Genomic DNA, 20,459 nt, shown 5'->3' with positions numbered 1-20,459 from the left:
CCGGGGCACGTTAGCTCACTTCTCGAAGCATCTGCTTCCCCCCTGGATGAGAAGGCCACTCTGCGACCGCAGCAGGGCTGCAGGATGGAGCCGATGAGCGCTCAGGAGCAGCGGCTGCGGCCTGGAGGGCCACCGCGCTCAGCTGGGCCTCGGAGGAGGAGCGGCCCGGGCTGGCGGACAAGAGGAGGAGGACAGGCCAGGCGCGGGGACAGCCTGCCTAAGACAGGCGCGCAGGCCAGCTGCCTTTGCCTTGAGCAAAGTGCCCAGAGACCCGGGTGGTGTGAGGAGACCAGCTGGGCTCAGAACTCAGTGCCTCCCGGTCCCCGCTCCCCAGCCCCGCCACCGCGGGTGATGTCCAAACCTTTCAGCCTGGGACACGGCCCTGGCACGTTCTCCCCACGGCCCGCCAGGTTCGGTCCTCAGGCCTTCGGGGGCTCTGGGTGCTGAGGACGCGCTGGCGGCGCCTCGTCCCCGCTGACCTCCTCCAAGGCCCCGCCCGAGCCTCCCCGGCTGCCCGGCCTCTCCTGGACCGCACGGGGAGGCCTGAAGAACCCGCAGTAAGTGAAGTAACTCAGTAACGGCAGAGGCGTGTGGAGCGCCCCCTCGGGGTCGGCCTGTCCCTGCCTTTGGCAGCGTCTGCCAGGCACCCCGGAATACTTGGCCTCCCCTGCTTCCTTTAGATCAGAGTGCCCCGGGCTCACCAGTGCACACAGCCTCCCGGGCTGCAGGGAGCTGCCGCGTGGGCAGTGACAGCTGCCAGGACACGCGAGCATCACGGCCGGGCCCAAGAGGGGACGAGCTTGCGTCTATGCCCGCTGCACCCCCACCAGCTGCTCGGAAGGGAGACGGGCACCTGCCCAGAGCACCAGGCGGAGCCAGCTTCTGTGGGTGGTGACGGCAAGGCACAGGAAGCCTTGGTCTCCGACACCCACGAGCAGCCACCGAGCCCTGGACACTGCTCACGACCAGCTGGGACACAAGAGAGAAACATTAACTTTCGCCTTGTTCTGCTCCAGTCACTGTTACTCTGACCTTTGTTACAGTGGCCAGACTTGTATCCCAGCTAGATCTCCCAAACACAGAACAGGCTTTCCGTTGAGAACCATTATCTGAGAAAACTTGGCCACATCCATCCCCAAGATGACTGCTTTCTAAACAGAACTCCACAGAAGCCAGCTGAGGGCTTTGGTAGAGCGCCTTGATTCTTCACCTCTCCTGTTTCGTGGGTCTTGACTTCCCTGTGCTTGTGCTCGCTTAGTTGCTCAGTCGTGTCGGACTCTGCAACTCTCTGGACTCTAGCCCACCAGGCTGTAATCTGTCCATGGGATTTTTCAGGCAAGAATACTGGAGTGGGTTGCCCTCTCCTCCTCCAGGGGATCTTCCCGACCCAGGGATGGAATCCCATTGCAGGCAGATTCTTTACCCACTGAACCACTGGGGAAGTCCCTTTTACTTCCTAGGCTTGCAAAAATGTTTCTGTAAACAAAGAGCTGCACAGCTGAAGGGGTAAAAACTAGTCCCCAGTACTGGGTAGGGTCTGCGTCCTTGGTGTTCACTGATCTCCTGACGCTGGGGCAAGTCCCCAGAGTCTCGATGCAAGACGTGAAGAGAGCCCTGCGCTCCAGAGCAGTGGGGAGGGGCCCAGGCAGGGGTTTAGCTGAGAGAAGAGGCTGTCCTTAGGGTTACAAGACCGTGTCCCTCATTTCAGGCTTTCCAGGTGGCGCTAGTGGTAAAGAACCCGCCTGCCAATGCAGGAGACATAAGAGATGAGGGTTCAACCCCTGGGTCAGGAAGGTCCCCTGGAGGAGGGCCTGGCAACCCACTCCAGTATTCTTGCCTGGAGAATCCCATGGACAGAGGAGTGGGTTCCAACAAAGACGTGTATAGCCCTGGCTGGGTGGAGGAGGAGACAAAGCCTTCACCAAGCGTGTTACGGGCATTTATTTGCAAGGAGGAAAATGTGTGGAAAGGCGTTCTGGGCAGAAGGAACAGAACATGCAAAGGTGCGACACAGCCCAGCTGCTTGGGGAAACTCCAAGAGCTGAACCATGAAGGGAGGGGAGAATGGGTGGGTGGTGGGGAGGGGGTCTCCTGTTAGGTAGGCGAGGATCAGTTCCTCAGTTCTAGAAGGAGCTGCACATTCTGGACAAAGAGAAAAATTCAATTTGAAAGATAGCACGGCGGCTACAAAACCATCTTGAAATTTTTTAAATTTCCAGGTTATAATTTATCTCCTGGGCAAATTTAAGTTTTCTTGGCTTGCCTTTCAAAAAGGTGACTTCTTGCCCCTCACTCTCCCCATGAGGAAGGCAGAAATTTTACAAGTATCAACCAGCTCATGCTGGAGATGTTATGCAGAAATTATGAGGCCAGAGGCTGCAAGGCTCAGTCCTAGTGATGGAGGAGGCTCCTGGGTGCTGGCCAAGGACCCACGGCTTCCCGATCAGAATCCACTATCGACAAAAGAAACAGACGGCCCTGACCCAGTGGTCATGGCCCAACCGTGTGTCCCACTACACACCAGGGCGATGATGCACAAGGGAGAAAGCTACCTCGGGACACACAAGAAAATTAATTCCCACTGGATTAAAGAATTAAATACAGAATAAAGGAGGATCAAAATGTTAAAAACAGACTTTCCCTTACGGACAAGATGGACAAAATTTACCCTTCCATCTGAAAAAACCACAAAATCAATAGTTTACATTAAAAAAATAGTTTTCAAGACATTGGACATCAGGCAACAGAGGAAAGTGATCCCCGAGGACTGGACAGCAAGCAAGACGCTCCCCACGGCTGCCTGAAGAGCCTCCCAGTCGCGACCCAGAATCCTGATCCGAAAGACTTCCGTCTCCCCCACGGGCTACTCACACAGCGGGAGCTGGGCGGGGAAGGGGGACTGCAGAGTGGGCTGCGGCGTGCTCCCCGGGGCGTGCTCCCGGGCGGGGAGCCCAGGAGCACGTCGTGAGAAACAGCCTCGGCCTCGGACGGCCTGGGCCTGAAGGCTTGCTCCTCCCTTCCCAGCTGTGCGGCACTGGGCAGGTTGCTAGCCTCTCTGAGCCTTAGTTTTCTCACCTTTGGCAGCTGTGAGGACTAGAGATGGTGTACGTGACGCATATAGTGCCGAGCAGGTGCTGACTAAGTGTCTGTTACCAGCTCTATTTTTTTTTCCATTTATTTAGGACTTACTATTTCCCAGGACGGTTACGCTGGATCCACCCGGGCTACAGAGCTCTCCGAGACACAGTCCCTGCGCTCGGGAGGCCCACAGTCCAGCCGGCGTCGCAGACACTGATCAGCGTCCGTCACCGGCCGAGCCGCCCCGCGCCAAACGCCGGTCGTGCGCTGGCGGCCGCATCGCCCCGGGTCCTGCAGACGCCGCCCGACGCGGAGCCCGCCACCACCTCCGGCTCCGGTGGGGAGTCGGCCTAAGAGGAGCAGCGATGTCCAAGGGCCCCCCGAGTCCGTCTGTCCTGGAGCGGGGCCGCGAAGCCGGGCTGGGCCTGCCGGGTCTCCCGGCACAAACCAAGCGGACGTCGGCTTCAGGCACGGGGGCCCGGCTTCCTCCGCAGCCCCGACGGAGCGGGGACAGGAGTTTCCAGGTCCTCTCCTGCTCCCCCGGGTAGTCTTGCATGACCAAAGGGAGGCGGGGAAGGGGCCAGGAGTCCTTTCACGTTTCCCGGGCAGGCGGCTTGAGGGCTTTGAGGCGGCAGAAACTGGCTTCCCAGTGATGTAAACAGAGAAGAAGCCTGAAGCCAACCAGAGACCATTCCCCAGGGCCCTCACCTCGAAGAGCCTGGGGAATTGGCCCCTGGGGGGTTCTGGTTCCGACCAGCCCAAGCCCGGGCGGCCTCAGCCCCCGGGGAGCCACGGAAGCCCCTGACCCTTCCTCATAGCTTCCCTCTGCGGGGCGAACAGCTGCAGCAAGAGATTTGATCCGATGGGGAAGAAAAGACACCAGCCTTCCACTCTGCTCCAAGGAGCGCTTGATATCAACGCAAAAAATCTCAACCGCTCAGTTTCTATGTCAATAGGAAGGCATTAGATCTATTCAAACTACTCCTGCCGTGACTCAGATCCAAGGGGAAAAACAAAGCCCTACAGAAGGAGGGACTGGTTTGTCCCCTTTGTTACTGGGCAAGGATGGCCAGGCTCCCACCTCTCAGGCTGCATGTGACCTCCGTGAACCCCAGCCCCTCTCAGTGGCCTGCTGTAAACTATGGGGACCTTAACGCTCGCAGCATCTGGGATCCTCCTGCCTCCCAAAGCCTGTTAACAGGAAAATAGAGACCATCAGATTGTGTTGGAAGGAGTGGACATTGACGTGTCTGCAGAGAGTTCAGCAACAGCTAAAACACCAGCAGAACAACATGCGTTCCCGCACCACCCGACCCAGAAACTCCAGCTTCAGAAACTCTCCCATGGGTGCACGCACTCTTAGCACAAAGAGGTCCATGTAAGAACGCTCACTGCAGGCGGCCTTCATGGCAAAGGGCGGTGACAGGGGTCCTGTTAAATGAGTGGCGGTGGACCCGGGCAGTGGGACAGGCGGTGTCCAATAAACAAAGGGAACAGATGCAAATACTCACAGTAGCCTGATCGCACAAACTGCCCCAGGCCCTTCCTCGTGCCTGCCTGAATCTGCACACTTCGTGGCCTTCCCCTGGACCCCGGGCACGTGTCTGCCTGAATCTGCACGCTTCATGGCCTTCCCGTGGACCCCGGGCATGGCCACGCAACTCGCTCCAACTGATACGACAGGAGCCAATGCGATGCACAGAAGCTCAAAAGGAGCTCACTCCCTTCCACCTCCATGTTGCTGCAACGCAACCACTGGGAGAACGTGCTCGGCTGGTCTGGACCCAGGAGGCTGCAAGGCCACAGGCAACAGTGTCCCTCAGCTGGCCCCCAGCCGCTGAGGCAGGAGCAAGGTTTGGCAAGCCCAGAGTCATGAGAAATAATGAAAGAGGTTGTTTTAAGACACTAAGCGTTCCACTGGTGACAGATAACAGCTCAAAGACAGACAAAATACGGAGTACCGTGTGTCAGTACTGCGTGTGAGAGCCGGAGCCCGACGGCAGACCCTCTAGCACACGCACAGGTACACGGAGCGCTTCCGACGGGACCCCCAGGAAGGACACAACCGTGGCCGTGTCGGGGGCAGGGAGTGAGAGGACAGGGAGACACGCAGGGAAGCAGCCGCTTGCACTGTGTCCCCTCTGAACAATTCGACTCTAAGGACCACTTACATCTGTCATCCTCGCAAAGCATGACTCAGTCATTTCAAATGAAAACACACGGCCGTGTTACACTGAACTCTGAATCGAGAGTGGCAGGTCCTGTCCCCCACGGAGGGTTTCCCCGACCTCGTGCACCAGCTAAGCACACAGATGTCTTGAGTCCGCAGCTGTGAGAGGCAGTCTCCCCCTCTCCCGGGCCGCCAGCCCCTCTCACTCACACTCCAGCATCCTTCCGGGGCCTGACTCCCCAGAGGGCGCCTGACGGCTGGGCCTGCCTCCCTCTCTGCCAGAGCCCCCTGCAGTGTCTCAGCACCTTTTGGGGTCCCCTGGGAGAAGCCCCCCAGCTCCCGGAGCTGAAGGTGTTTAAAACAGGACCCAGTGTCTGCACTGAGCTCACACCTGCCTGCGCTAGGGGCACAGGGCAGGCCTCAAGACGGGAGACGCCTCCGCCCCGGAGAGCTGTGTCTGCACAGAGATGAGACAAAGCAGAGAAAGGCCCAACGGCCGTGAGAGGCGCACACAGAGAGGGAGGGGCGGCGTCACGGGGAGCGTGTTCACGGCCACCCGAAACCAGGTCAGAGCAGGAGCCCCGGAGAAATGGACGCCTGGCGTGAATGAAGGGAAGCCTGCCATGCAGACGGCTGAGGGGATAGCATCCTCTCGGAGCCTGGTGTAACTTGGAGGTAAAGTAAGCCAGACTAGCTAACGGAAAGGACTGGATGTACAGCAGAGAGGACAGTAGCCCCCACCTCAATGAAGCCAGCGCATCCTAACTTCTGGAGCTTGTGGAATGTCAGTGTGCATGGCAGAGGGGACTTTGCAGATGTGATTAAGTTAAGGATCCTGAGATAGGAGGATGATCCTGGATCACCTGGGTGGGCCCTTGGGAGAGAGAGGCAGGCGGGTCAGAGTCAGAGGGGAGACATGCTGACCGGCGCAGAGACGGAGAGGCTGCAGGACACTGAACCGCCGGTTTCAGAGGCGGAGGCGGGGCCCCGAGCCAAGAGCATGGCAGCGCGCAGAGGCGGGAGACGGCTCCTCCCGGGGCTCCCAGAAGGGACGTGGCCCGAGGGGACCCATCCCCTGCTTCTGGCCTCCAGAACCCTTAAAGAACAAATGTGCGTGGATTGATGTCGGGATACCTGTGACAACTCGTTACAGGAGCAACAGGAAACTAACACACGCGGGTTGAGGAAAGGAAAGGACAGGATTCAAGACCCTTTCCGGATCTTAGATGGCATGATAATGCGGACCGAGGCACCACTTTGCATTTACTGAGTAAGGAAGAACATTCCCAGAAGCTCTGTGTTAACCAGGCTAAAGGGCATTTGATATCCAAGTAGAGAAATCAAGTCAGTGGATGAAGGAAGGGGGATGAGGGGTCAAAGCTGGGGGAGGCTGTGGAGGAAGGCGCAGAAAGAGACCAAGATAGAAGAGGGCGTCACTGGAAAGAGGGCGTGGTTGGGTGAGTCAGAGCAGCCGGAATTCAGGAAGACGAGAGCATCAACATAACCACAACGCTCGGCCACGTGGAGGTAACACTAGAAGGCTACCTTGACACGAGACGGCTCGGGGAACCAGGGAGGGCAGAGCAGATGAGGAAAGGCTGTGATCAGACAGCGATGAGAGGGCGGCTCTGACAGGGAGTCTAGGGACAAGTGCATCCCACAGGGCACAGTCCAGAGGAGCAGACAGAGAAGACGGGCCCAGGGGGCGGAGAGAGGCCTGCAGAGGCCGGTCTAGGGGGCAGGGGCGGGAGGGGCTCAGGGCAGAGGCCAGGGGGCTGCAGGCCTTGGAAGAACGGGGTCCGTGACACCAGGAAGGGGGAGAGTGGGTCTCCTTACAGGGAGGAGACCAGAGGCTCCCCCACTCAATTCTGTTTCCTCAACCAGAATGAGGACAGGCCAGGAGCGAGGGACAGAGCAGCCTGGCGGGCTGCAGGCAACGGGGTTGCCGAGAGCCAGACGTGACTCGTCAACTCAACGGCAGGAGTGAGGAGTGGGAGCGTGGCCTTTGGAGGCCACTCAGGGCCCAAGCAGAGCAGAAGCGCCTGGGGGACGTGCTGGGAGGGGAGGCAGAGCTGCTGCTGGAGGAGGGCGGTGCCTCTGAGGCCACTGGCCACCAAGCCACATGGTCAGCAAGGCCACAGCATTTCCCTGCCAGACTCACAGGAAGGTGGGGCTGGGCCGAACCAGTGGGGTGGGGAAGAGAAGGGCACACACCTCAACTAGAAAACACGGATCGGATGCCCTGACCTGTTTCAAATCCAAGACGGGTCATGTCATGTTCTTGCTGTTGTTCAGGCGCCCAGTCGTGTCTGACACTTTGTGACCCTGTGGACTGCAGCACTCCAGGCCCAAAATGCTGGAGCTTCAGCTTCAGCATCAGTCCTTCCAGTGAATATTCAGGGTTGATCTCCCTTAAGATGGACTGGTTGGATCTCCTTGCTGTCCAAGGGGCTCTCAGGAGTCTTCTCCAGCACCACAGTTCAAAGGCATCAATTCTGTGGTGCTCTGCCTTCTTTATGGTCCAGTTCTCACAGCCGTATGTGACCACTGGGAAGACCACAGCCTTGACTATGTGGCCCTTTGTCGGCAGAGAAACGTCTCTGCTTTCAGCACGCTCTCTAGGTTTGTCATGGCTTTCCCGCGGAGAAGCAAGCGCCTCCTGATCCCAGGGCTGCAGTCACCGTCTGCAGTGATTCTGGAGCCTGGGAAGAGGAAATCTGTCACTGTTTCAGTGTCCCCCTTCTATTTGCCTGCAGTGATGGGACCAGATGCCGTGATCTGTTTTTTTAATATTTAGTCAGATCGTCCTCCCTCGCCTCAAGCCCTGCACTGGCTCCCCCGTCACCCAAAGTGAAGGCTAAGATCTTTGTGCTGATGACTCATCAGATGCTGAGATCCTGGTAACGCATCACCTGTGCCCTTACCTCCACCCCCAGGTGCCTGGTCAGTCAGGCCATGACACTCACGGGGACGAGACCTACCCCAGCCCCAGGCCCCCGCTCTGCACCTTCTCTGCTTAAACCATGGCTGGCTCAGGGCTCAGCCTCACGGAACTCCTCCTGACATCCAAGGTGCACGAGGCAAAGACAAGGCGTGGAGGAGGCTGGCGGAAACGGCGTCTGGGAAAGCCTCGGGCATCCGAGGGCAGGCTTCGTGCCAAAGCCTCCTGTGTGCACAACATGAGGCCGGAGCACAGGCTGGGCATAGAGACCACAGTCCACAGTGCAGGGAGAGTGAGGCTGGGCACAGAGACCACCCTCCACAGCGCAGGGAGAGTCAGGCTGGGCATAGAGACCACCCTCCACAGCGCAGGGAGAGTCAGGGTGGGCATGGATACCACCCTCCACGGCACAGGGAGTCAGGGTGGGCATAGAGACCATCCTCCATGGTGCTGGGAGAGTAAGGCTGGGCATAGAGACCACCCTCCACGGTGCTGGCAGAATGATGAGCGTGCTAGACACACACACACACTCACACACACGCACACCTTCCCCTAGAGAAACCCCGTCTAAGGAGAGACAAGGCAGCCGGAAAGTCGAAAGTGGGGAGCTGGCCTGGCCTGTCCCCAGAGCTCAGCCAGGCAGGAAGTGAGTCCAGCAGGGAAGGGGGTGTTATCACAGCAGTGCAGGAGGCTTGGACATGCTCGCAGGAAGCCAGCCCCACATGACGCGTTAGCCATGTACCCTCATGGAATCCACAAGCTCCTCCTGCAGATCCAAGTACCCATTCGGTCCCCGCCTTCAAGGAGCAGCGTGCGCGGGGAAGGGGCACCACCCTCCTGTCCAGGGGTGTGCAAAGACCACCAGGGACTCCCAGGAAGGTGTCAGAAGCAAGCGAGGCGTGGGGGGCCTGGGGGCACTCTCCCCAGGTGACATTCCTGGAAGAAGGTGACAGGGCACTACGGGCCTGTGCCAGGCCGTCTGCAAGGGCCGAGGAGGCCGCTTCTCCAGCACCCAGGGCTCCACAGGGAGCCGACCCCCCGGCCCGGTGCCTGGCGGCCAGGAAGGGGCTGTGGCGTTCCCCACGGGTCCTGCACTTGGCAGCCCTTCCCCCAAGCAGTGCCATCTCACCAGCTGACCACCTGGAGAGAGAGATTGATCTGACCTCATGGGTGAGGGATGGCAGCCCCTCAAGGGGGCCCAGCGTGCGGCCTGGTGTGACGAGGAGGGGGGTCAGGGGCAGATGGGCACCTGGAGACCCTCCCTGGGGTGGGCCTTCTGGCAGGCGTCTGCCCTGCAGCTTCCCCAGAGAGGGGGAGGAGGCCCCTGTCCCCACAGCCTCCCATTGGCCCCTGGCAAGCCCAGTGCGCGGTCCGGGGAGGCTGAGAGGCAGCCATGCGGGGATGCTCCCTGCCTGCGGCCGCCACCGCCCTATGCCCGGGCCTGACCCCGTCTGCCCAGCCTCTGTGTACTGGACTCCGCAATCACTGTGTTCTGGGCCCTCGGGACGGGCTGGGACCCAGGCAGTGCTCAGTAGGTGCTTGATGAGTAAATACATCCAAGTTAACTCCTCCAGAGCAGAGGCCAAGTTGTTCACTTAGTAATTAGTTCAGGGAGGGGAGTTTGGGGGAGAATGGATACATGTACACTTGTCGCTGAGCCCCTCGCTGCTGACTGGAAACTGTCACGACACGGTTAATGCGCTGGTTACCTGTGTGCACTCAGTAGCTCAGTCTTGTCTGTGTGACCCCATGGACTGTAGCCTGCCAGGCTCCTCTGTCCATGGAATCCTCCAGACCAGAATACTGGAGTGGGTAGCCTTTCCCTCCTCCAGGGATCTTCCCAACCCAGAGAACCCAGGGATTGCAGGCCCGCATTGCAGGTGGATTCTTTACTGTCTGAACCACCAGGGAAGCCCTGGTGGCTATATCCCAATACAAAATAAAAAGTTAAAAACAAAAAATTTGTTGGGTACCTGCTGTGGGCCAGCCACGTGACTGGTGCTTGGGGCACAGCAATGAACCGAAGATCCAAAGGCCGTGCCCCCCGGGGCGGCCAGGCTCTGCTGGAAGAGGAGGCCTGAAGCGCCCATCAGAGCTGGGCTGAGGCGCTCACCAGTCTGAGGCCCAGCAAGTCCCGGTGGCTGTCAGCTTCACGCCTCAGCCACGATTCAGGGCAACAGCAATCCTCCCCCAGCCCGCCGAGCACCTTGCTGTCATCTGTTACTGCTATCCTGCCCGCTCCCCCCACGCCCTGAAAAGGCCTAAGTATCTGGAACTTTCCACCCTCCCCCCACACCCAAACCTCATGATTCAGCCAGGCAGCTCCAGAGGGTGCTGATGCTGGAAACTTCAGTCTTATCTGCTCCTGAAAGCGACTGTCGAGATAAAGAGTGAGGCTCAGAGCAGCTCAGTGACTCACCCCAGGCCAGAGGAGCAGTAAGCGTCAGCCCAGGACTGAACCCGGATATAAACCAGGCAGTGCTTTCTCCTGCTCAAGGCTCCTCTCCTCTTTGCTAAGATACCCGCATCCACCTCATGTGGTGACCCACCGGCCCACTGCCCAGGACTGAGGGGGTCCCGGGACACAGGACGCCGCCCGCTGCTAAAGCCGGGAGCCGCTCAGGCCGACCGGAATGAGACCCCGCCCTACAGGCTCGCTCTGCCAGCCTCAGCCACTGCGCAGCCCCCAGGACCCCCGCTGCTCCCAGGAGCCCCTGTGATGCTGTCCGGTTCTGCCCAGCCCAGGTGACACCCGGCCTCACCCCAGACGATCCCGTGGGCTCAGGAAGCCCAGGGCTGCAGTCTCCTGGGTGCTGCTTAACAGCCTTGCTCCCCAAACCCCGCCCTGCCAAGACCTCTCAGAGCAGGAGCTGGGGCCCAGCCAGGTGCGAGTCAGCCTTTGACTTGGCCGCCTGGAGGCTGAATGGCTGCCCGAGCTGGAAGCGCCCTGAGCCAGTGACCGGCTTGTTCAGCCTCTTCTGGGGCAGCCCGCCCAGGGGAGGTGCTCCGTAAATGCTGAGAATCGTGGCTGAGGGCAGGGTCTTCCAGGCCTGATGATAAAGGCAGGTTTCCAGTCCGCATCTTGGCCCATGAGAATCCCCACCCACAGGAGGGGTCTGGGATCCACAGTGTCCCGGCTCCCTTAACTCAGGGCTCCCCTGAGCGTGTCCACGGACCAGCACCATGGGCGTCACCCGCGGGCTTGTAAAGAGGGAAGCCTGGTCCCCTCCCTGGACGGGCTGCGTCAGTCACCAGGCGTGTCTAGGGGCCTTGCAATCTGCGTTCTAACACGCCAGCTTGGTGATTCTCTGATCTGAAAAGTTTAGAAAAACGCTAGTGTCGAATAATGGAACCAGAGTCACAGGCGGGCGAGAATCCTTCCATGAACATCACGCCTTGGCCCACTTGTGCCTTGAGTGGGAATCACAACCCCAGCCGCACTCCCCTCGATTGTGACGATCAACTGGGATCCGTGTAAAAGTTCACACTCGGAATCCAGCACACAGCAGAAGCTCAAGACATGCCTGTTCACTCCCCCTCCTTACCGGCACTGTTTCAACAGTCATGGAGTCAGGAAAACTAAGGCTTCAGTGGCTCAAGTCATGTGCACAAGGTCACTCAGAGGGCAAAGGCCGGGAGACTCTGACTGCACACAAGGCAGGCCCAGGAAAGGGCCAAACAGCGTGTGTTCCGCCTGGTTCCGGCCTCTCCACCTCCTGGTTCCGGCCTCTCCACCTCCTGGTTCTGGCCTCTCCACTGCTCTCTGCGCCCCATGAACGGCGACAGGCCTGGGGGGGCGTGCAGGGCGACGGCCCCGCCGTCAGGGTCCCTGGGGAGCGGCTGCCCTCTGCAGCCTACGGGGCACGCAGCTCACCTGCCTGCCAGACTCTGCTCGTCTTGGTGGCTGCAGGGAGTGGTTTTGAGAGAGACCCCTTCCCGTCTGCGGCAGCACACATGGAGGTGGAGGGCGTGTGCTGCGTCCTACTCTGCGGCCCTGTGGGCTGCAGCCCGCCAGGCTCCCCTGTCCATGGGAAAGATACTGCAGTGGGTTGCCGTTTCCTCCTCCCGGTGAAATAAGTCAGACAGAAAGGCAAATAAGGGAATAAGATACTCCAGTATCTTTCCTGGGAAATCCCATGGACAGAGGAGCCTGGTGAGCTACAGTCCATGGGATTGCAGAGTTGGATACAACTGAGCCCCTAAGACACTACAGATAAAGAGAACAAACCAGTGATTACCAGGCTGGGGAAGTGCACAAAGTCCTGGGCTCAAAGAGAGAGTCAAGGATGTGCTCTACAATGCAAGGCATGTAGTCAATGTTTTCTTACAACTGTAAATGGAAAATAACCTTTCTAAGTTGTATAAAAATTCAAATTTAAAAAGAATAGCCTTTCCCTCTTCCTGGCCACTCAGATGGAAGAAATGGCTCTCACTCAAGGCAGAGGTCTGGAGGCCTCCACCGCCTGCGGAGCCCACCTGCCCGAAGGCCCTTCCCGGGCCGCTCCCTGGGTGAGAGAAGGGGGCGCCAGGCTGCAAGTGGTGACCAAACGCTGCGTCCACACGGCTTCTGCAGGAAGCTCGCCATCTCGCGTGGCAGGAAGCCCAGGGCAGGGCTGGCGGGGGGTGAGCGCCAGGGGCTCAGCAGTGCGACTTCCGCGTCCCACCCTCCGTGGGCCTCCCTCCTGGGCGGGGAGCTCCCTGCGCAAGACGGCCGCGGCTTTGGGGCAACAACGTCCAGGCCAGGACGCGGTAACGTTCTTCTTCCCGCTGGAGCATGTGTGACAACCTGCAGCGTGAAGACATCCCTGCTAGAAGCCCGTCGATGGCAAAGGCCTGTGACATCTCACGGGCTGGAGCTTGCTTAAGCGACGGACCGACCCCCACGGGCCAAGGCCCAGCTCCTGTAAACTCAAGGCACCCAGAAGGGCTGAAGGAAATCAGGGCTCATTCAGGAAGGAGGAAACGGTGGAGGTGGCAAGCACTGGACTGCCAGCCAGGGGGCCTCTGGCCGGCCCGACTGCCCGACGCCAGTCCCCACGGAACAGCTCTCCCGGAGACAGGGTCGTCACTTGTTCTTTGGCCCTTTTGGAAGCCCTCGGCCGTTCGTCCTGAAGGGCCAGTTCCGATTAAGCAGGAGCCTCCCCATGTGAAAGTCTGTTCAACTGAGCACACCGGGCGCCGGCCACGGGGCTGACGGCTGTTCAGCGGGCCGCGCGCTCTGCCCTCTGCAAGCACCGCCGGGAGGCCAGACGGCGCACACGCCTGGCAGGCCATGGGGAGGGGCCGGGGCCTGAGCCGGAAGGCGGGAGACGCTCGGAGGGCGAGGGCGACAGCCCCGCGAAGCACTGCCGGGCGCTCCTGGGGAGGGGGGAGGCGGGAGGCGCTCGGGAGGGCGGGCCCCGCGGAGCACTGCCAGGCGCTCCTGGGCGTGTTTCGTTTTGTTCTCGGCTGGTCCTTCCAGCCACCCTCTCAGTCCAGCACTATCATTACGGGTTACAACCCTGTGTCTGTAATTTCCAAACTCCAGGCCTCTCTACAAAACAAAGCTCATTTTCGCTGTTAACTTATTGGGCAGTTAAACTGAACCAACACGAGGCTCTTTAGAGTGACGTTATCCCTTTGGCAATGACAGTTGATATGTTTTGAAGCAGAAATCTTGATTGTTTCCCATGAAGTACTGTCCCTGACCCCACTAGGACTGGGGTCAGGGACCCCAGTCATGTAAGGTCTAGTATGGACAATACACGCTGAAAATCTCTGCAGCCTGAGACGCCCCTGGCCCCAAGTGCTGCAGAAGAGGAACCTTGGATATGCGTCTCCACTGTCTACTCGGGCCTTCCCCAGGTGGAGTTGCACTCTGACCCAGGTCCAGACCTCTGAGCCCGGCCGCTGCTGGATTCTGCCACTCCCGCGGGTGGCTAAGGAAGACTCCTCTCTCCCTGGATCCTTTCCTTCATCTATAACTGGGGGCGGGGGAGGTCGGACCAGATCAGTGGGTTTCAAGTGTGTGTGTTTGCTTGTTTGCTTCGTTTTTTAAGCACCTTAGCCCTTCCTTCAAAGGAAACTTAAAGGGAAAGAATAACTGCGCCAGTGAGTGCCGCCTGCCCAGCGGGCCGCCGGGGCGCTTCCACGACAGGACAGTGTAAATACTGACGTGTGCGGGTCTCACTCTGCGCTTGTCTTCTCAGAGGCGAAGGGCCCTTTCTGGGAGGGAAGGACGGCGGAGGGGAAACGCACGAGGATCTTGACGGACGGGAAGGCTTCCGACCTGCAGAGAGGCCCATGGAGCCCAACCCCACGAGCTCCAGGGAGAGAGGAGCAGCTCGGGGAGGGCGGGGTCAGGGGGCCGAGTCAGCCGAGGGGAGGGGCGCCATGGCCGGGAGGGCAGGGCAGGATGGGCGGACGAGGGAACCCGCCCTCCTGATCGCCCCAGCCTCAGGCCCCCGCCCTAACGTCGGGGGCAGGGGGTCGGGGTGGAGGGAGCCCCGGGCTGAGCCACAAGGCCTCCTGCCCGGACCACAGCAACCACGAGCCCGGGCGGCTTAGAGCCACTGGCGCACTACCATCGGACAACTGCACCTTCCGGGTCCCAGAATCAGGACAGGCAGGCTTCCACAAAGGCACATGCTTCGGAGTACAGCAAGACAGACCTTCTGAAAGCGAGATGTGCCCCGGCCGTGGAGGGCCAGGAGGGGACTCCGCAGTCCCCTTCCCCTGGGTCTGGGGGGTGGACTTCGGGGAGTCGGGGACACCCCGGCATTCTCCTAAAGGCTAGGGCCACCTCCTCACCCCGCCGCAGGCTCTCAGCTGCACCTAGGCCTGGTTTCCGAAGAAGCTCCTCAGGCCGGCGGGGAGCCCCACTTCCCGTCCACCAACGCCTCCCCCTCTCTGGGAACACTCCAGGGGCCTGAGAGAGCACAGCCCGCCTCCGGAATAGGACGCCACAGTGCCACCCAGAGCCCCTGGGAAGCACAGGAACATCAGCAGTTGGCCTAGGCAAGACCCTCACTCCACCCGACGGCCTACACATGGTGACCAGACTTTGCCCCCTCTCCCCAGATACTCTTTATATCAGTTTGCTACCCGTCCATCACTAAGGGGTAATTAAAGGATCTCAAGATCACACCTAAGCAGAAGGGTGGTGGTTCCTTCCAGAAGACACACTCATTAGGGCCCAACTGTTCCCAGTGACCGAACTGTCTGAGCGGCTGAGAGTCCTGAGGGGCGGGGAGGCCTGTGCCGTCTGGGGGGTGCTCCGGAGTGACTGCCGTGTTCCTGGCCACGCAGGTGTCCGACTAGGCACTGCTCAGGAGTGTGTCTCAGGGTCTCTGTGCTTCTTCCCCAGCAGGGGAGACCCAGGACTGGCCAGCCTCGCCCAGAGTCAGGGGAGGGCGAACCCCGGTTCTGCAGGTACCACAACCCACTCCGTCCTCACAGCCACCGGCCGGAGCGGGAGTCATCAGCCCATCTCACTGAGGAGGAAAGCAGGCTCAGAAGGAGCGCGGCCACGCAGCCACAGGCAGAGTCCGAATGAAGGGGGAGGCCGGATCACGGCCCTGGCTCACGGGAAGCGGGGGGCCGTCGGGAGGAGCAGGCAGCTGCGGGGGCCTCGCAGCCGGGCGGGGTGTGGGCCGAGAAGGGACCGATGTGCAGCCCTCCGAGTCCACCCGGCCCGGCCCCGCCCCAGCCCCGGCACTGCCCCCGCCCACCGACGCCGCCGGCCCGGGGGTCTGCGCTGGCGCCCGGCTCGCGCGGCCTCCCGCCTTCCAAGCGCTCTTGCCTGAACCCCGCAGGCCCGCACCGAGCTAGTTCCTCACGATGGAATGATCAGGACCGTGGTGCGGGGTGAGGCGGGAAGGGACTTCAGGGCTCTGTTTCCAGCCTGGCCCTGGCCCTAGCCCTTTTCTTCCGTATCTACCTCTTGGCAAAACTGTGAAACCAGTTTATCTCAAAGGAGACGCCGGAGCGGCTCTGAGAGGGGCCGCCGTCGCCCCCCTCCCGGGCGGGCAGCTCTGCCCCACGCAGACGCGCGGAGAGGACCGGCCTGCGGCCAGTGCGGCACTGAGGACCCCGACGCTTCTGCTCAGAGCCCCCTGTGGTTCCCACGTCGCTCGGAGGAAGCCTAGAGCGTGAGCCGTGACCTCTGAGGCCCCACCATCTGGCCCTGCCACCCTCGGCCCTTGAAGTCCCTTCCTTGGACCGCACTCCAACGGTGGCGGAGCGCTTATCTCAGGCCGCCGCCCCGAGGCCCTTCCCCAGCTGCCCCACTGAAGCCAGCAGCCCGGGCCCCCACCCCATCGCAAAGCACATGTTCCCTTCCACTCTCTATTCTTCTGATACCACTTAACGCTGTCTGACAGCCCGCACGTTTCATTTCAGTTCAGTTCAGTCGCTCAGTCTTGTCCGACTCTTTGCAACCCCATGAATTGCAGCACGCCAGGTCTCCCTGTCCATCACCAACTCCCGGAGTTCACTCAAACTCACATCCATCGAGTCAGTGATGCCATCCAGCCATCTCATCCTCTGTCGTCCCCTTCTCCTCCTGCCCCCAGGCCCTCCCAGCATCAGAGTCTTTTCCAATGAGTCAACTCTTTGCATGAGGTGGCCAAAGTACTGGAGTTTCAGCTTCAGTATCATTCCTTCCAAAGAACACCCAGGGCTGATCTCCTATAGAATAGACTGATTGATTGGATCTCCTTGCAGTCCAAGGGACTCTCAAGAGTCTTCTCCAACACCACAGTTCAAAAGCACCAATTCTTCGGCGCTCAGCTTTCTTCACAGTCCAACTCTCACATCCATACATGACCACTGGAAAAACCATAGCCTTGACTAGACGGACCTTTGTTGGCAAAGAAATGTCTCTGCTTTTCAATATACTATCTAGGTTGGTCATAACTCTTCTTCTAAGGAGTAAGCGTCTTTTAATTTCATGGCTGCAGTCACCATCTGCAGTGATTTTGGAGTCCAAAAAAATAAAGTCTGACACTTAGTGATTTTATTTATCATATATGGCACCCCTTCCCCCTTAGAAGGTGGGTGTCACATAGGAGCAGGGACGTTTGCCATTTTTGTCTGATTTGGTCACTGGTGTATCCTCAGGGACTCAAACATCGACAAGCACGTGGCAAGCACTCGGCGTGGAATGAATGAATCAGTGAATGAGTGAAGGGCCCGCCTACTAAGGCTCTGTGGCTCATCCTGGGAGCCTTTAGGCTCCTTTGAATCTTACAGCAACCCCTACAATAAGTCTTTTAATCCAAGATGAAAAAATGAATGCTCAGAGGGATTAGTAATTTGGCCAAGGTCACAGAGTTAGGAAGTGCCAGGCCCGGGACTCAGGCACCGGTCGGGCGGGTTCTGACGACAGTGCCCGTTTCTGCCTGTGGTTGCTGTCAAGGTAACTGTCTCGGTATGACAAAGGCGACACTCACTCACTATCCGTATTCCAAATAGCAAATGTTTTAGTTCATGGATTTTGCCAAATCTGTCCCAAATGTGAGGTCCATGTACCCAGGTGGGCCTGGTGCCCCCAAAGACAGGAGGAGGTCCCACTGCAGCCAAAGGGAAAGACCCTCCTTCAGACACTTCTCTGAACCCCAAAGGAGAGCCACAATAGTTCGGTTTTGTTTCACCCTTTATCTTTGCTTTATTTTTTTAACCTTCCTGAGCAATGTCTTTGACCTTTTCTCGTCTGTGAGACCTTCTGCCATCAAAGACTGCTGTCTGCCGTGCAGTTCCTGGAGGCAGAAATCTCTCTCTTGAGTTTCCCCAAACCCAATGTGTACACAGACCCAAGGCCCACCATGCGCTGTACGACCAGCTCCCCAGCGCTGACCCCAAGCCCCATTAGTGGCTGTGCCCGAGACCATGGGGGCCAGGCCTTGGAAAAGGAGCCGAGCCTGGAGCCATGAGGGCAAGAGAGGCCCAAGTCCCGAAGTCCATCCACCCTCTCATTCCAAAGACCACCCTAGGCGGAGTCACCCACGGCTCCACCCACCATGCTCACATGACTGTTTCCTCAAATCTCTTCTCACTGTCTGAAGCTATCAGGCTTACTGCATTTGCTTACATCTGTCTCCCCAGAGGAGGCCGCACAGGAGGGCAGGAGCTGCTCACCATTGTCGACGCTTGGCATAGGTGGACATGCAAATATTGGTTGAACGAGTAAATAAAGCAGGAAACAGGTGGATTCTGAAGGAAAAAATCAGAGGCCTCCGAAATGAACCCGTTTAATCCAAAGATCAACCTGCCCTGACAGTATTATGTGCCACACAGCTGGGAAGTGACAAAGGAGACCCAGGACTGTCTAAATCCGAAGACACAAGAGAATGCTTCGGGTACAGGGAAGAGCCCTGATGCTGGGAAAAATGAAGGCAAAGGGAGGGGAGGGCAGCGGAGGCTGAGACGGTTAGACAGCGTCACTGACTCAGTGGACATGAATTTGAGCAAACTCCAGGAGACAGTGACAGACAGGGAAGCCTGGCATGCCCCAGTCCATGGGCGGTGACCCATACAGAGACGGCAAGGTCAGGCTGCCACTGGGGCCCAGGGAACCACCTTTTCCTTAAATGCTGATTTAATTGAGAAGAGTCAACATTTCCCACCATGCTGAGCCCAGGTAGCTCTGTGCTTCCACCGTGCCCCGGCATGATCACGGCACCAGCACCTGCCCAGGAAACACCTGCCCAGAGCCGGTACCGTAGCTGAGAGTGCGCAAAACCCCGTTCTCATTGTGAGGCACTAACACCGTAAAAGGCCCACACAAACCGCCCTTGAGGAGGGCACATGCCATCGCTCTCCACTTCTGGGCAGTTTGAGGTGAGACGGCTGAAAACAGGGGATGCCCTTTCTGAGAACAGTGTCATTCATTTATTTGTCCGGCTAGCGTGTGCTTGCCCAGCCTCAGGAAGCCAGAGACGAAACAGGACAAAACCTCTGCCCTCTTGCCAATCCATTGGTGCCTGTGGTTTTGACGGGCACGAAAAGCAAGCAAGTATTCAGGATACTTGCTTCCAAAACAAATAAGGCCACGTGGAGCTGTGCCTTTGGAAACGGGATTCTGGGTGCAATTTTCAGTCCATCAGGTACAAGAACCAGTTGAGTCAACAGGGGTCCTAGACCAACCCCCAGGACCCAGGCTCTACTGCTTCGGGGCTCTGTCCCACCCCCTCTTCCTCTGGGCCCCGAGCCACTCACATACCCACCCCCATTTCCCAATTTCCCCATTTCCCAACATTCCTCGACCACATTCCCACCTCTCTGCACAACACTCTCCCTCTTGACGCCTCTGACTCTCTTTCTCCATGTTCCCGAACCTGACCTCCCTATACCCTCAGCTTGTACACGGTCGGGACCCCAGGACACACGTCTCAGCCTGCCTTCCACCACCCCACACATACCCCAACTCTGGGCTTCTACCTGGAGCCCTTCCATGCCATATGTTTACAAAGCGTGTGTCCCAGGGGTCTCGGTTCAGCAGCCCTCACTCGCAGGACTCCCCTAAAGCCGTCGTGACTCGGAGCACACCACCCGCGCAGCCTGGACCCCCCCTACATCCGCAGCCAAGTCCTGAGGACGCGCCCCCGCCCGTCACACCCGACTTCTCTGAAGCCCAGGCCGGCCCCCGACCCCGGGAACCTGGTGAGACTCGCACCCCGACTCGGCCGGGAGCCCGCCCTGCGCCGGGGTCCCGGCGCCCCGACAAGCGCTCGGCCGCGGGTCCCCCGCCGATCGCGCGCCCCCACCCCGGCCCCGGAGGCCCCGGCCCCGCGCGCGCCCCCGGGCGCCGCGCCCCGCGAGCGGCGGGGGACCGGCCGGCGCCGGACGGAGGCCGCGGCGCCTACCGTGGGCGATGAGCTTGGCCGACAGCTGCCTCGCCAGCTCGGGGATCCGCTCCCACTGGCTCTCGGAGCGGCAGCGCTCGATCTCCGTCTCCAGCCGCGAGCCCGCCTTCCTGGTCGCCATCGCGGCCTGGCCGCCGGCGGTCGCCGCCTCCCTCCCCGCCCGGCTCCGCTCGGCTCGGCTCCGGCGCGGCGGGCGCGCCGCTCGGGGGGCGGAGGCGGCGGCCGGCGCGAGGAGCGCCCCTGCCGGCCAGGGCCGGAGCCGCCGCCGGGCCGGGCTGCGGGAGGCCGGGGCCGGGGGGCTGCGGCCCGGATCGGGGCGACCGCGGGGCCGGGCGGGGCTCAAGACCCGGGAGGGCGGCGCAGGGCCTGCGGAGGCAGCGACGAGGGCGGCGGTCCTGCAGACCCGCGGGCGCGGCGACCCTGGCGA

At 59.9% G+C, this 20,459-nt stretch overlaps 1 protein-coding gene across 20 annotated transcripts in view; it reads right to left on the bottom strand.

The window, feature by feature from the left end:
* TTC7B (tetratricopeptide repeat domain 7B) overlaps positions 1-20,215 on the bottom strand; it is a 272,932-nt gene extending 252,717 nt beyond the window's left edge. For all 20 annotated transcript variants that reach the window (XM_086319126.1, XM_086319129.1, XM_086319125.1 and 17 more), the window contains exon 1: positions 20,033-20,215. In XM_086319126.1, coding sequence (XP_086175252.1) covers positions 20,033-20,153 — 121 coding nt within the window. In that variant the 5' untranslated portion in view covers positions 20,154-20,215. The remainder of the gene's footprint in view (positions 1-20,032) is intronic.
* Between the last annotated feature and the right edge of the window lie 244 nt (positions 20,216-20,459).

Source organism: Bos grunniens, chromosome 10 (genome assembly GCF_055505025.1).
Source record: "Bos grunniens cultivar Pamir isolate PY7600 chromosome 10, Bosgru_T2T1.0, whole genome shotgun sequence".
Lineage (NCBI taxonomy): Eukaryota > Metazoa > Chordata > Mammalia > Artiodactyla > Bovidae > Bos > Bos grunniens.
Note: the sequence above shows the minus strand (reverse complement) of the source record. Positions and strands in the feature narration are given on the sequence as shown.